General features: G+C 40.8%; 1 protein-coding gene across 6 annotated transcripts in view; it reads left to right on the top strand.

Moving 5' to 3' along the window:
* Positions 1-14,604, top strand: part of CEP128 (centrosomal protein 128) — a 446,273-nt gene that overhangs the window by 19,764 nt on the left and 411,905 nt on the right. For all 6 annotated transcript variants that reach the window (XR_012159510.1, XM_073349335.1, XM_073349339.2 and 3 more), the window contains exons 3-7: positions 1,360-1,446; positions 9,619-9,745; positions 10,429-10,550; positions 13,242-13,333; positions 14,494-14,566. Coding sequence is in view for 5 of the 6 variants with exons in the window: in XM_073349335.1 (XP_073205436.1) it covers positions 1,360-1,446; positions 9,619-9,745; positions 10,429-10,550; positions 13,242-13,333; positions 14,494-14,566 (501 nt within the window). In the remaining variant the exon portion in view is untranslated. The remainder of the gene's footprint in view (positions 1-1,359; positions 1,447-9,618; positions 9,746-10,428; positions 10,551-13,241; positions 13,334-14,493; positions 14,567-14,604) is intronic.

Genomic DNA, 14,604 nt, shown 5'->3' with positions numbered 1-14,604 from the left:
TTGACTCCAGTCTTATGCCATAACTAGAAGATCACACTTCCTTTTTACTTGACAGTGTCTTATATTTTTATGTAGCCGTTGAGCCAGACAATATAACAAAAATGCCAGTATTTATTTTCAGTTTATTCAGAGTGCCTACCTATAGCTTCAAGCTCTCTCTTCCTTGTTTGTTGAACTTGACAGGTAGCTTAAGCTGTTTGCCTCTGTAAAATACAGATAATGATTAAGGCTGCGTATCTGTCACGGAGGTAACGGAACTAATGGATTCCCTGACTTTTCATGACCTCTGTGACTTCTGATGCAGCTGGCTCTGTGGCTGCCTGAGCAGCTCAGGCAGCCCCTGGGGCAGCCGCACTGACCATTGCTGGGGCAGTCTTGGGCCACCGCACTCTCCTCCTGCCAGCAGCAGTTTGGCTGTGGGAGGGGACTCAGGGCTGGGGCAGGAGGTTGGAGTGCGGGTTGGCACTTACCTTCGGGGGGCTCCCTGGAAGTGGCCAGCATGTCCCTGCAGCTCTTAGATGGAGAGACCAGGAGGCTTGCGTGCTTCCCCTGCCTGCAGGCACAGCCCCTGCAGCTTCTATTGGCTGCAGTTCCTGGCCAATGGGAGCTGCAGAGCCAGCACTCATGGTGGGGATGGCGCATGGAGCCCTCCGGCCTTCCCTCCCCCTAGGAGCTGCACGGACATGCTGGGTGCTTCCGAGGAGCTGGGCAGAGAAGGGTAGGGAGCCTGCCATCCCTGCCAACCCTCCCCCCTGCCAGCACCAGCAGAGATTTTGGGCCTTATGCTGCTGCCTGCCTCCCAGCACTAGCAGGAGTCCTGGGCCTCACGCTGCAGCCTGCCTTCCCCCAGCACCTGCAGCACCCCCAAACTGCTGCTCCAGAGCACTCTTGGCCCTCTGGCCCAAATTTTAGTAAGGGGTATATAGTAAAAGTCATGGACAGGTCACGGGACATGAATTTTTGTTTACTGCCTGTGACCTGTCCATGACTTTTACTAAAAATACCCGTGACTACAATGTAGCCTTAATAATGATACTTTGGAATCTCAATGGGATTGCCATAATATGAGGCTAAATGATTGCTTTAAGGTCCTTTAAGGTCCAAAATTTGACTGCTTAAACTTAAGCATCTATTGAAAATGATTGATTTGATTTGTTTTCATATGTGCTCGGCATCTCTAGCTCTCACAGACTTCCGTGGGAGTAGTGGGTGCTCAGCCACATTGAAAATCAGATCACTTATTTAGATACCTAATATGAGGCAAAGTATTAATGGTAAAGCTAAAAAGTAATGCATTTTTGTTTCTTTGGAGAGAAGATTTCTAATTTAACATTCTTTTTCCTCAATTTTGTTCTTAAGGATACCAACCGAAACCTGAGACATGTTGACCAGATGCTAGGACAGTACAGAGAGTACAACAATGAGCAGACTGAAGCTATAGCAACTGTGAGCAACTTTCAATGTAACCTTAAGCCTCTTCCTCCTGTATTATTATATAACCAGTTGAAAATTGGTGTTTAGCAGTGGGCAAGCGAGAGAGAGAGAGAAGTATCGGGGGTAGCCGTGTTAGTCTGTCTCCAGAAAAACAACAAGGAGTCCGGTGGCACCTTAAAGACTAACCGATTTATTTGGGCATAAGCTTTCGTGGGTAAAAAACCCACAAGCTTATGCCCAAATAAATCTGTTAGTCTTTAAGGTTCCACCGGACTCCTTGTTTTTATATATAGAGAGAGATTTAAACAGTATAAATCAATCTTTTAATAGTCTTCTGTACTACCACCTTTTGGAAGTAATAGAGTTTCTGAATGAGATTAGAACACTTTTATTACTGGTTGGCCCAGTCTTCTTTGTGGTCCCTTTAGGAAATGGCTGAAGGGCAAAATTAACCATGGTTCAGAGGGCCCACACAAGGCCCTATACACAACTTAAACCTCTGACATGGAATGGTGCTTAAATGTGGTACACAGGCATTTTGCAAGCCTTTACCCCAGGGTGAATTTAATCAGAAATGAATGGGATGATATTTAATTGTAGAGTAAAACAGGAGATGGATAGTGTTAAGGATGAACAAATTGGTTGGTACTCTGGGAGCTGTCAAGATTCCTTCCCCACTCTGAACTCTAGGGTACAGTTGTGGGGACCCACATGAAAGACCCCCTAAGCTTATTCTTACCAGCTTAGGTTAAAACTTCCCCAAGGCACAGATTTCTTTCTTGCCTTGGAAACCAGCTTAGGTTAAAACCTGGTACACTGCCACCACCAAGTGATTTAACAAAGAATCCGGGAGGAGACCACTTGGAGAAGTCTTCCCGCAAAATATCCTCCAAAGCCCTTACACCCCCTCTCCTGGGGAGGCTTGAGAATAAACAAGATGAGCACAAACCAGCCTTGGATTTTTAAGACACTAAAAACCCAATCAGATTCTTAAAAAACAGAACTTTATTTGAAGAACAAAACAAAGATAAAAGAAACACTCTGTAAGATTAGAATGGAAGATAATTTCACAGGCAGTCAGATTCAAAACATAGAGAATCCCTCTAGGCAAAACCTTAAGTTACAAAAAGACACAAAAACAGGAATAAACATTTCCTCCAGCACAGCGAATTTACAAGCCAAAACAAAGAAAACCTAACGCATTTTCTAGCTAGATTACTTACTAACTTTACAGGAGTTGGAGGGCTTGCATCCTTGATCTGTTCCTTGCAAAGGTATCAGACGGACAGACAAAAGCCTTCTCTCCCGCACCCCTCCAGATTTGAAAGTATCTTGTCCTCTCATTGGTCATTTTGGGTCAGGTGCCAGCGAGGTTACCTTAGCTTCTTAACCCTTTACAGGTAAAAGGATTTTGCTTTTGGCCAGGAGGGATTTTATAGCACTGTATACAGAAAGGTGGTTACCCTTCCCTTTATATTTGACAGGAGCTATCAAGTTTGAGATGTTACAGTCAGAGATGTATTGAAACTGAATCCTGTAATATGAAAGGAAATGTGGAAAATGTACTGTTTTGCTTGAAAATTGGCCTAATATTTGAGCACTCTAGTATATATTCATTGAATTCAATAATACAACTTCTGTAAGTTGTGTAAATTCTAGTGAAATATGCCCCTCAGTGCTCCATTGTACTATTACCAAGTACAACTGCACAATACAGATAAGTAGAATATTTAAAGAAATTAAACTTAAATATTTAAATTATGTAGAATTTCCATACTTCTACATTGTAATGTTGAATTACCTGCTATTTTTCTTCTGAAAAAGCAGTAGGAAAATTTTATTCTATCCTAGTAATTAGGAATATAACTATCCCAGTTGGGAAGCGTAGATGTCTTCAATACTAATACAGTACTCTGATTTAGAAGATAAACTTGAGTACTTGTGCCTTTGCTGATATATATAATTTAATTGCTGATTTTTACTCTTAACATTTCTCTTGGACATGGGAGACTCAAATGTAGGTTCACAGTTGGGTTTTATTAGTTTTCACTGTTTTACTAATGGAATTTATTCAGTTTTTTTTTTTTTTTTTTTTAGAGAGACACTAACTTTGCAGAGTATAGAAAAACATGATTGGCTTATTTACTCTCAATATACTGGTAGGTGTTCTTTTCAGGCAGCTAGAAGTTGAACTGGGTTTTGGCTGAGCATGGCTGTGTCAGAATTTTATTTTGATTCAGGACCTTCTCTTTTAGCATCTGGATGACTGATATCTTTCTGACTGATATCTTTCTGACTTGATTTCTCTTCAAGTTGAGCAATAAAGTTTTAGGACACCTCTTGTTGGAGACTTAGAATACTAAAGTATAGTCTCCACCCTCTATTAATAAAAAACTTCATCTTCCAAACAGCTCCTGTTCACTTCCCTGAACATAAAAAAGTCATCTTCCATTACCTTCACATCCATATTCTACTTCTTGTGTACCAATGGTCTTATGCTTTCTTCCTGCCTGCTAGCAGTCTCACTTGCTTATTTTGACATGCTGCTGATTTGCTACTATTTATTTCTCATCCCTGGCTGCCGGAACCCTTGATACAATTGTCCCCTCTTATATGGTTCCAAGCCTGCTGGAACAGTGAGGAAGTTTTTGTTGGGTGATGGGAGGCCATACAAGGGAATTAAACATAGGTGTATTGTGTTGAGACTGTGTCCTCACAAGAGTCTTGCTCTGAATCCTAACAGCCAGAAATCTACCTTCTAACTCCACAATTACATGTTACCTCCAGGGAATGATCTAGTTTTCAAAATATCTAAGCTGATCTAGGACTCTGCCGTCTCTTGTTGAAACTAGAGCAAAGAGTAAAAAATATGGTTTTAACAGTTCTTTCCATTCCTGGATGCTTCTATGAGGAAGGTCAGTCCACTTGGAGGAAGGCAGTGTAGCCTATTGGCCGGAGCATGCAGCAGGCCTTGTGGTTGGGTTCAGAGCCATAGTCAGTCATTAAGAGCCAAAACCAACGGTCAAAATCGGAAGTCAGGATCTGGATGCCAGAGGGTCGAGACAGGAGCTGGAGTCAAGGGTCAAACTGGAGGTTAGGAACTGGAGCAAGCAGGAAAGGAGGGGTTCAAGGTAGGGGGAAGTACAGAGGCAAGGCTCGATGCAAGCAGGAGCAGCATGAACAAGGTAATGCAAGAGCAGGCCACAGTGATGGGGATGAGTGTTGAGAAGCCAGCAAGCTGCAGCTGCTGGCCTCTGCAGCCAATCAGGTTGGATGGCTAATCAGTCTGCAGCCCAGATATACTAATGAGGCTGCCTGGAGACTAGCTCTGCTGCAGGCCCTGATTCCTGACAGAGAAATTAGAAGAAGATTATTACAGCATCCTGCTTTGCATAAAAATACTGTAGTCTACATCCTTCTATTTTGCCTGTCGTCAGTTGCTCAGGGGAAGTTTGACTATCAACAATTAGCTTAATCATAATATAGCCATGTCTTGATTGTGAGCTGCTCCTACAATGAATGAATTTTAATCCTGGTTTTCACTTTACTTCAAAAGGAATCTTTGTTTCTTCCCCTTCATTCTCGTCCCTATGTATAAAACATTTAGGTGGGTGAATGAAGGGGGAAATGATGTCTTTTCCTTCCTATGAAGTATTAAGATGTTGGTTACTCTTTGATGCAGGGTAATAGGCTTGATGGCACAGTGATCCAGTGCAGCAAATCCTATGTTATGATAGATTTGTATTTTGCAGTGTTCTGCAGTATCCACCAAATGTAGTTTCATTATGTAAACCTTATTTACAGCTCATTGGTTTTGTTTAGTTTTTAACAAAGTCAGTCCAGAGTTGTTCTTGCACAACTGACTGTACTTCCATGCCCATCTCTTTAAACTCAACAGTTTGCGGTCTATTTGGAAAGAACTCCATATGCTTGTCAGTGACTGAGAGGAGTGAAGGCAAAAGGAAGCCACAGTGCACTACCTAGATGATTGTACTAAATATATTTCAGAAACAGAATTTGTCTGTCAGCTCAGGATGCTCAACTTGACTACGAAAATGCATGTTAGTGGCTCCCCAAGATGCTTCTTTCGTAGCTGTAGTGAAGAAGATAGCCAGGAAGGATTAGATCAGTTCTGGATGCAAGACACATATAGCAAAGACAAAGCTAACCAGGAACAATTAAATGAGGAAAAGGGAGACTCTGTAAAAACCCTAGTTCTTTCCTGTCTCTAATTTCCTTAGCCTGATTGAATCTGGTTCCTTCTAGCTAGTGAAAACATTAGACCTCATGTCCCTATCGTCACATAAGAGGAGGCAGTGTGGTTCACTGGCAGGTAGGAGACTTGGATTTCATTCCTGGTTCTAACCCTACTTGCTGTGTGGCCTCTAGCTAGACCAGGGATGTGTTTGCCTACCCTTGTGTGTCTAATAGCCACTGGAGTTTTCATTATTCTTTTGTGAAAGTCTGCCTTTGTCTTTTCTTAGCTATCAAGTTCCAATTCTTGCCTCTTTCTCTTTGGCCTGGGTAGAATTCAGATGTTTGTAACTTAAACAAACACTCCTGCTTTAAGTATCAGGGGTAGCCGTGTTAGTGTATATCCACAAAAACAACCAGGAGTTCTGTGGCACCTGAAAGACTAACAGATTTATTTGGGCATAAGCTTTCATGGGCTAGAACCCAAATAAATCTGTTAGTCTTTAAGGCACCACCAGACTCCTTGTTGTTTTCACTCCTGCTTTGAATCTCATGTGAGAACCAATGTGTTTGTCTCAGGACAGTCTTAAAATAAGTTTGCTTTTCTTGTAAAGATATGTTTAAAGGTTTTTGTTCCTGCTACTACTATCACTTTGCAAAAAGAAAAGGAGTACTTGTGGCACCTTAGAGACTAACCAATTTATTTGAGCATAAGCTTTCGTGAGCTACACCGCCTGGCCCGCTGGAGCATGCTGCAGCCATGCCACCTGGCCCAGCCTGCTGGAACATGCTGCAGCCACGCCACCTGGTCTGGCCCGCCGGAGCAGGCTGCAACTGTGCTGCCCAGCCTGCTGGAGCAGCTCCAGCCAGGCCAGAGACATCCTCCCCTCGCCCTCCCCAGATAAGGTGGGAAGGGATGGGATGGGGAGAGTGTGGGGATCCTGGGCTAGGGGTGGGGTTAGGTGGGGGGTGGTCACAGGGGTTACTCCTGTAACCCCCAGCTTCTCCCCCTCCCCCCCCCAAATTTCCCCACCAGTTGCTGTCCCTGCCCATCAGGATAAGCAGCTGGCATGCCAGGACACTTTGTTTACTTAGGTTTACCTCCGTGCCTGCAGACGCTCGAGGTAAACAAACTATCTTGGCACGCCAGCAACTTATCCTGATGGCCCGGGAGCCACAGTTTGCTGACCCCTGAATTACAGGGTCGGTTTACGAATGGGTCATAAAATTTTTCCATTTTTATTTATTCATCTTTGGGGGGTCGGCTTATAAACGAACCGGCTTATGATCGAGTATATGCGGGTAAGTTCTACTGCATCAAGATTTCTCAGTCTGACACATACAATTTACAACAAAATTTTTTTAAAACCCATATCTTATTTGGATGTCCAGTTGTTCCATGACAAGTATTGTACCCAGGTCTTCATCTAACAAATCACCAGAATACAAATAGTGTTGTTTTTACCCTTGTCTTGCAAAAACAGCCATTCTATCTGCTAAAGTGAGGCAATTGATTAAGAGTATGAACAGATATTAGCTATTAGCCTAATAAATGAGTGACTGGATGAATGTACCACTTGTGTTCTACACCTCCTCTAATAATGTGTGTGTAACTTACTAATGTGTGATTATCTTCATGCCTCTTATGACATCTGGTTTCTTTCAGCATTTAACATAGACTAAGTTGATGTTAAACAGAACATTTTTAGGAGTCTCTCTTTAATTCTTTCTGTAGTTATTTCTAAAGGGATTTTGCTTCTTGTTGCTGTGTTGTTGTCCCTGGAGTACTTACATTACCACCTCAATTTCTCTATAGAAACAGTAAAATTAATTTTAATTGGGTGGGGGACTTCCTTTAAAGGTATTCTAAACTCATGCCCCACTTTGACTTGGGATCTTTGACTTTGTGGGACCAGAGCAGGAGCACTGAAGCCAGGTGCACCACACTATTTCATCCCATTGGCATAGTTTTCTGTATGTGCTTTTTTTTTTTTTTTTTTTTTTGGCAGTTTGCTGAGTTACTTCTTGTGTGGTATGCAACTCTGTTCATATTTGAAATATATTGATTGATGATTACTCCATCCCAGCTTCCAGCAGTCGGAGGTTTAGGGATACCCACAGCATGAGATTGTGTCCCTGACCATCTTGGCTAATAGCTTCCTGCCTGTCCTGGCACCATGGACCACTCTGCACCCCAGAAGCGGCCAGCAGCAGGTCTGGCTCCCAGGTGGAGGAGCACAAGTGGCTCCATGCGGCTCTTGTCAAGAGACACCGAGCCTTCCAGGTCCCATTGGCTGGTTCCCGGCCAATGGGAGTGTGGAGCCGGTGCTCAGGGCGGGGGCAGCGTGCACCTAGGAGCTGGACCTGCCCCCGGCCACCCCTCTGCCTAGGAGCCGGATGTGCTGCTGGCTGCTTCCGGGATGCAGTGTGGTGTCAGAACAGGTAGGAACTAGTCTGCCTTAGCTGGCCAACACCGCCGACGGGACTTTTAACGGCCCGGTCAGCGGTGCAGACCAGAGCCACCGTGACCCAGGGCCTTACATTCTGCGACCTGGTATTGGAAACCACTGGTTTAAGTACTTCCTTGTGTTTGCTGCCTATTAATTTCATTGGGTGACCTCTGGTTCTTGTGATAAGTAAAAGGTGTTTTGAGATGGATGACCAGAACTGCATGCAGTATTCAAGGTGTGGTGTACTATGGATTTATATAATAGTAGTAGTATATTTTCTGTCTTAATGTTCTGTTAGCTTTATAACTGCTGCTGCATCTTGAACAGATGTTTTCAGAGAACTATCCATGATGACTCCAAGATCTGTCTTGAGTGGTAACAGCTAACTTAGACCCCATTGTTTTGTATGTATAGTTGAGATTCATGTTTTCCAGAGTGCTTTACTTTGATCTTATAACATTATATTTCATCTGCCATTTTGTTGCCCAGTCAGCTAGTTTTGTGAGATGCCTTTGTAACTCTTCACAGTCGGGTTTGGATTTAACTGTCTTGAGCCACTGTCATTTGATCAGTGTCTATAAATAGCTACCTACATGGGAGAGACTTCCTTTTAACAGAAACTCTTTAATCTAGCATAACAGGATCCAATGGCTGGACGCTTAAGTTAGATAAATTCATCTTAAAATAAGGTGAACATTTTAACAGTGAGAATAATAAACCATTGGAACAACTTACTTAGGTATTCAATGAATTCACCATCACTTGAACTCTTTAAATCAAAATTGGATGCCTTTCTAAAGGATATACTCTAACTCAACTAGAACATACAGGTTTGATGCAGGAATCACATGGTGAAATTCTATGGCCTGGGTTATACAGGAAGTCAGACTAACTGAGCATAATAGTCTAGTCTGGCCTTTAAATTCTGTGAAATTTGAAATAATTGATATTTTTCATTTCCTTCTCAATTCATTTCAAGTTGGTGAGAGTTCTTTGGTCTTGCTGAGACTTTCTCCATTGTCTGATTAGGTTGTGGTGCAGAACAGTCCTTTGTGGTCCTGCTGCACTGCACTTTTTTGTGTGTCCTTTTATTTTAAAGATACTGTACTTAAAATGCTATGAGGCTATCACTCCTGTCTTCTTCAGACCAGTTCTACCTCTTGCCAGCAGGGTTGGAGGACTATTGACCTGTCTCCAAAACTTTCACTTCAGCAAATGTGACGTGAAGTGTATTATGATGTGGAGACATCAAAATATGATGCCTCTTTGTTGCATAGACACTGTATGCAACAAGTTTTGTCATGTCACAATGAAATTACTCTTCAGCTCTAACTGCAAAAACTGGTGTTCCTAGACTGCAACTCTACTTGTGTTTTTAGTCAATTTTCCAGATTTTTCTTTTTTTGGTTTTCAAAGCAAAACCTATTTATTTATTTTATTTATATGCTCATGCGTGTGTGCACATGCACACACTTTTTACATTCATACTTTCTTGCATGTCTGTATACACACCTTTTAACATTTTGTCATTTTACTGCAGTTAAAAGAGACACTGGAACAATCTATAGGCCAATTAAGGAGCCAACGATTGTTCAGAAATTCTGGAATGAGAAGTGCCTCTCTTTCAAGTTTATACACAAGTGACCTGGAGGGTGAAGCAGCCACAGGTAAGTGTTAAGAAGCTCTAGAATGTCACTGCATTGTAACGTTGCTTTAAGGCTAGAGAGTGAATTTACATTAAAAAGAAAAACAAACATGGTTCTACTCCATTTAAAGAAAAGTCATGATTTTAAAAATCCAATGTTTTGGGCCTATTCAGGGCTGGTAGTAAGTGCTATGTGTCTCATTGGGAAGCTGGGAATCTTCCTTTTCCTTTAATATAAATTTGCTTTTTCTAGCCTGAGAGAGCTCTGAAATACTGGACTTTAAAATTGTGATATTTTTATGTATAGGAAAACCTGACATTGCCCAGTATTGAATTTTTTCCTCCCTAGGACTTGGACAGGTGTAATTTTGGGGACAAATGCTTCACTTTTGGGATGAGAAGGAAATATTTCTTTAGGAGGTTGATTTTAAAGAAACAAAACTGTTTGAAATGTTAGACTAAATCCTGGGAAGATGGGTTAGTGGGCAGATGGCAGGTGTTTTGGGGGGAAACTTGAGAGATGAAATGCACAAGCACACAATAAATGTATTTATTGGTTATCTGTGAAATTTATCACATTGTGTCTTTGATTCCTCATATGCCTATATATGTATGTGTGTGTGTGTGTGAAGTTTTTTTTAAATTTTCCCTTTCTGCAGTGTTGTCTTTCCATTTATTTCTTTTTTTACCCCTTATCTTGTAAAGGGAGTCGCCATTTCCAGCCTACCTCACCTTTCAAGGATTATGGAGACTCTCGGAGCACTAGACGTCAGAGGTCTAAATCTGCTAATGTCCGGTTTGTCGATGAGGCTGATAATTTGGACCAGGTACTCAATACTAGTAGGAGATGTGTTCTCAAACTTCCCTTTTGGTTGTTTATTTTAAAAAAAAAAATCTGTGAAATGAGAGCAGATGGACTTGTATTTTGGCTGCTGACACGAAAGTCCTTTCTAGAGTTTCTCTAAGTATTCTTTATGCATAGTGCACTCATGTCACTTGTGAGCACAGCATATTGTGCATGTTTTTGAGGAAGGTCCTCTAAGATTCCCCTTGCTGTAGTTCGTTCACTCTCACCTCTCACTCAAAATACTAACCATGTGGGAACCGTCCTCCTGGCTAAGGTGGGCTCCTTCCAAAACTTGATCGTTTATTTATATAAAGAGTGACAGAGGCTGTGACATGCTGTATATATCCTAAAAGGTACTATTTGAAAATATCTTGATATAGGATTGACATGTAATAAATTAGCTTTTGTAATCATGAGAAAAAGATCTAAAGACTACAGCTCTTAGTGCTTTACAATTCACAATTATTTAAATAAACATCAACACAGAATTAAAACACTAGTCTTGTCCCATGCTTAATTCACCTATGCTTATCTCAAACATGCTGGGACTTCCAGTTCTCAGTCCATCATTCATCTTCATCCCAAATGTCTGCTTAAAGCAGGTCTTGTAGCTAACAGTTTTTAACTTTCACGGGCTTATGAGGAAGCAAGCTCTGGATTCAAGAGCTCCTCTGTGGGATGCCCTAGACCAGCACCATCTCTTTTAAATTAAGGGAGCTCACCTTGAGCTTTTTTAATGACTACAACTGTAGTGAATAGCCCAGGGGGAGAATCTGCTCCATGTGATTGGCCACAATTTTCATATGGTTTCATAATGTACTACACATAAAGCTACATATATGGCAATCCAAACTCATGGTGACAAAGGCATGGTGTATAGTGATATCAGAGTCTTCAATCTTGTTTGGATTAACTTCAGCCAGCTTGCCCTCATTTTCACCCTCTTACATGTAGACATTGAGTTATTTGTCCCATTGCACCAGGCAGGTGAAATGAGATGAAGATTTTGGTGTCAGTTGGTCTGTTGCAGACACCTCAGCCCATCTCTACTCATTAACTCTCCAAACAGCCTGATATACACTTTGAATGGGTAGTATAATAGGATGGATTTCTATTGTACTTCCTATGTGAGAGGCTTCAGCGCATATGAGCATGTACCCCAAATTACTCTCTGGGCTCCCCCGGGTAGATATGAATGGAGCTACTTGAGCGAGTCCCTCTACCTCTGCAGTAAACCACAGTTATGCCAACAGAACCTCACCATAATTAGTATTAAAGACAGCCGATAGATCTAACAAATCAGCATGAGCTCTTTATCTTCATTAGATGCTAGACGATCAGTTGATGTAAAAATGCAACTTTGGTACTGTAATCCAATCTAAATCTTTATTACACGGGATTAAGAGAGCCTGAGGACCCCAGAAACTACCAGAGTTGTTCCACCGTAATCTTTGTAATGACCTTTCCCCTAAAAGAAGAGTTAGTTAATCTTTTCAACAATAAAATATCTGTAATAATAAGCTCTTTGGAAAAACACTGTTTTTGTTGTGTGTATAGACAGCACTTTGTCTTTTTATGGTGCTTTCCAGAATACAAATAAGATTTTTGCATGTATAGTTAAATATCTTTCTGAAATATTTTTGTTTGTTTTGATGGTGTGTGTACATGTGTACACACACACATAGAGTGTCCTTATATGCCAATGTAAGTACTGCTTTGCTTATTTTTATAAAACTACTTAAATATTAACCATATCCTCTTATTTCAGTAAAAACATAGATAAGTTGTTGTTCTCTGGGATGGTTTTTATTGACTATGGCCATAGGCTGAATTTGATTTTTGGGATGAGATGATGCTCAAATCTCACTTACCACATCTTGAATCTTAGTATTCTCCCCTTGCCACGTTCACAATCGCAGCATTCACATTCCCTATGTTTACCTTGCCAGGTCTTCCCATATTTCTTAGATATGACAAGTCATGAAACATATTAATAATTCCACAATCATTTAAATCTGTATAAGTCTAGACTCATTTATAAATAGTGTTTTCTCAGTAGATTTACTTCCTCTCCCCCAGCAGTTTCCTACTCCACCATGCTGCTCTACACTGTAACTATACTGCTCCACGTGCTCAGAGTGGAGAACCAAAGTGAAATTTACAAGAATGCCTTAGAAAGGTAATACAAATGGTTCAGAGAGTTTAATTTCTCCACCTGTCCAGATCTGCTGATTGATTTGGAGCAGGGAGACCAGGATTGGATTGTGAAAGGGTCAGGTAACTGAAATCCATGCGCTGTAAAGCACTAGAATAACCGTGGATTAGAATCTTGTTACTTCATTTTCAGTTGCACAGCTGAGAAGTGTGGTGGTGAGATATGGCTGCTGGGAGAAAAGCTTTAGTGCTGTACTAGCACACCTGCCTAATCCAGCCTTGTACTATCAGTAAATGTTAAATTAGATATGAAATAATATAGTTGTAGTATTTAGAACCGGAAGCAGACCATAGGACCCTCAGGTCTGGAATTGTTTGACACATTTGTCATCTTTAACCTATATGTTTTGTTTAAATGTTTCTTTAAAAAGTTTTAAAATATGTTTTTCCTTTTGAAATGACACTGAAGAAAGACATTTCAAACTTTTGAGCTTAATTTGTTTGTTCTCATTTGCAGCTGCATTCCTTACACCGCTCCCTTCGAGACCTTAGCAGTGAACAGGTTCGCCTAGGAGATGATATCAGCAGAGAGCTTTCAAGAAGAAACCGGTATAAGTAGTATCCATTTCCACATCAGGCAGAAAAGATGAGCTGTTTAAAGAATAAATTAGGAAATGTAATTTAAGGGCTGTTTATAAATATAGAAATTAACTTTTGTTCCATGTTTGCTTTTTTTATATTTTGTTCCATTAACAGTCACAGGAGTACAAAATGGACAATATGCATCCTATTATAATTTTAATAGGAGGAGAGTTTTAGAACTTCCTTCCAAAATGTGCGGGAATCAAAATCTGCATGATAATAAATTATCTAAGTCGCATCATCTTCCTATTCAGTATATAATAAACACAATCCTTCTCAAAGGTAGCGTTTTTCATTGGCTAATCCAGTGGGTTAAGAGTTGGGAACCATTTGTTCTCTTCTCAACTCTTCCACTGGTGGATTGTGTTTAGGACCTGATCAGCAGCCCCCTGAAGTCACTGGAAAGACTACCATTGACTTCAATGAGCTTTGATTGAAGCCTTTAAGGTTTTCTGTAGTATCCAAAAAAAAAAAACCAAAAACCAACAGATGGACCTTGAGCAGGTCACTTATGTTTTCTGTGCCTCATCGTATAGTTCTGTGAAATGGGCATAATCTGCAAAAAGGTGTAGAAAGGATTGTTAATTGTTTGCAAGGTGCTGTCAGATCTCTAAATGAATGACAAAGCAAATATTAGCACTATCTTATTGCAAGTGTATGGGCAGCTAAAACTCAGGAATATGACTTTCTCACTACATAGAATAGCTACTATGTAATGGCTGTGTCCTCCTCAAAATCTGAATCCTAGAACAAAATTATTGCTGAAAGTAACTTGAGAAATGATTTGCATTCTGGATTCTCTTGTTGCTGATTTTTTTACATGTTAGTCATACATTTTATAGTTTGAGTGGTGGTATGTCTCACAAATTAGCTCCCCATTATCTGCACTCAAAGTGTGGATACATTTTAGTATGTGGTTTTGCCACCTGAGTCTGACCGCTGCTTTTTCTAGGAATTGGCAGACAGAGAAGATCTGTTTTTAAAAACTGCCCTAACATGCAGGCATTGCAAAAGCTTAAAACCCCAAATAAATAAATGTTTGTTAAAGGCATATAATTGCTGCTCAGTTTAAATTAACCTATGCTATTAAAATTTAAAATTAATCTTTGCATTTTTTTCCTTCTAAGGACTGATGCAGAAACCAAAAAGATCTTGGCAGACTTGTCTGAAAAGCTCACTGAATCCCAAAGACAAGAAACTGTGAGTGTGTTTTCAGCATAGCTAACTGGGATGGGGAG

The sequence above is a fragment of the Lepidochelys kempii genome, chromosome 6, assembly GCF_965140285.1.
Source record: "Lepidochelys kempii isolate rLepKem1 chromosome 6, rLepKem1.hap1, whole genome shotgun sequence".
Lineage (NCBI taxonomy): Eukaryota > Metazoa > Chordata > Testudines > Cheloniidae > Lepidochelys > Lepidochelys kempii.
This window is presented reverse-complemented; position numbering and strand designations above follow the sequence as displayed.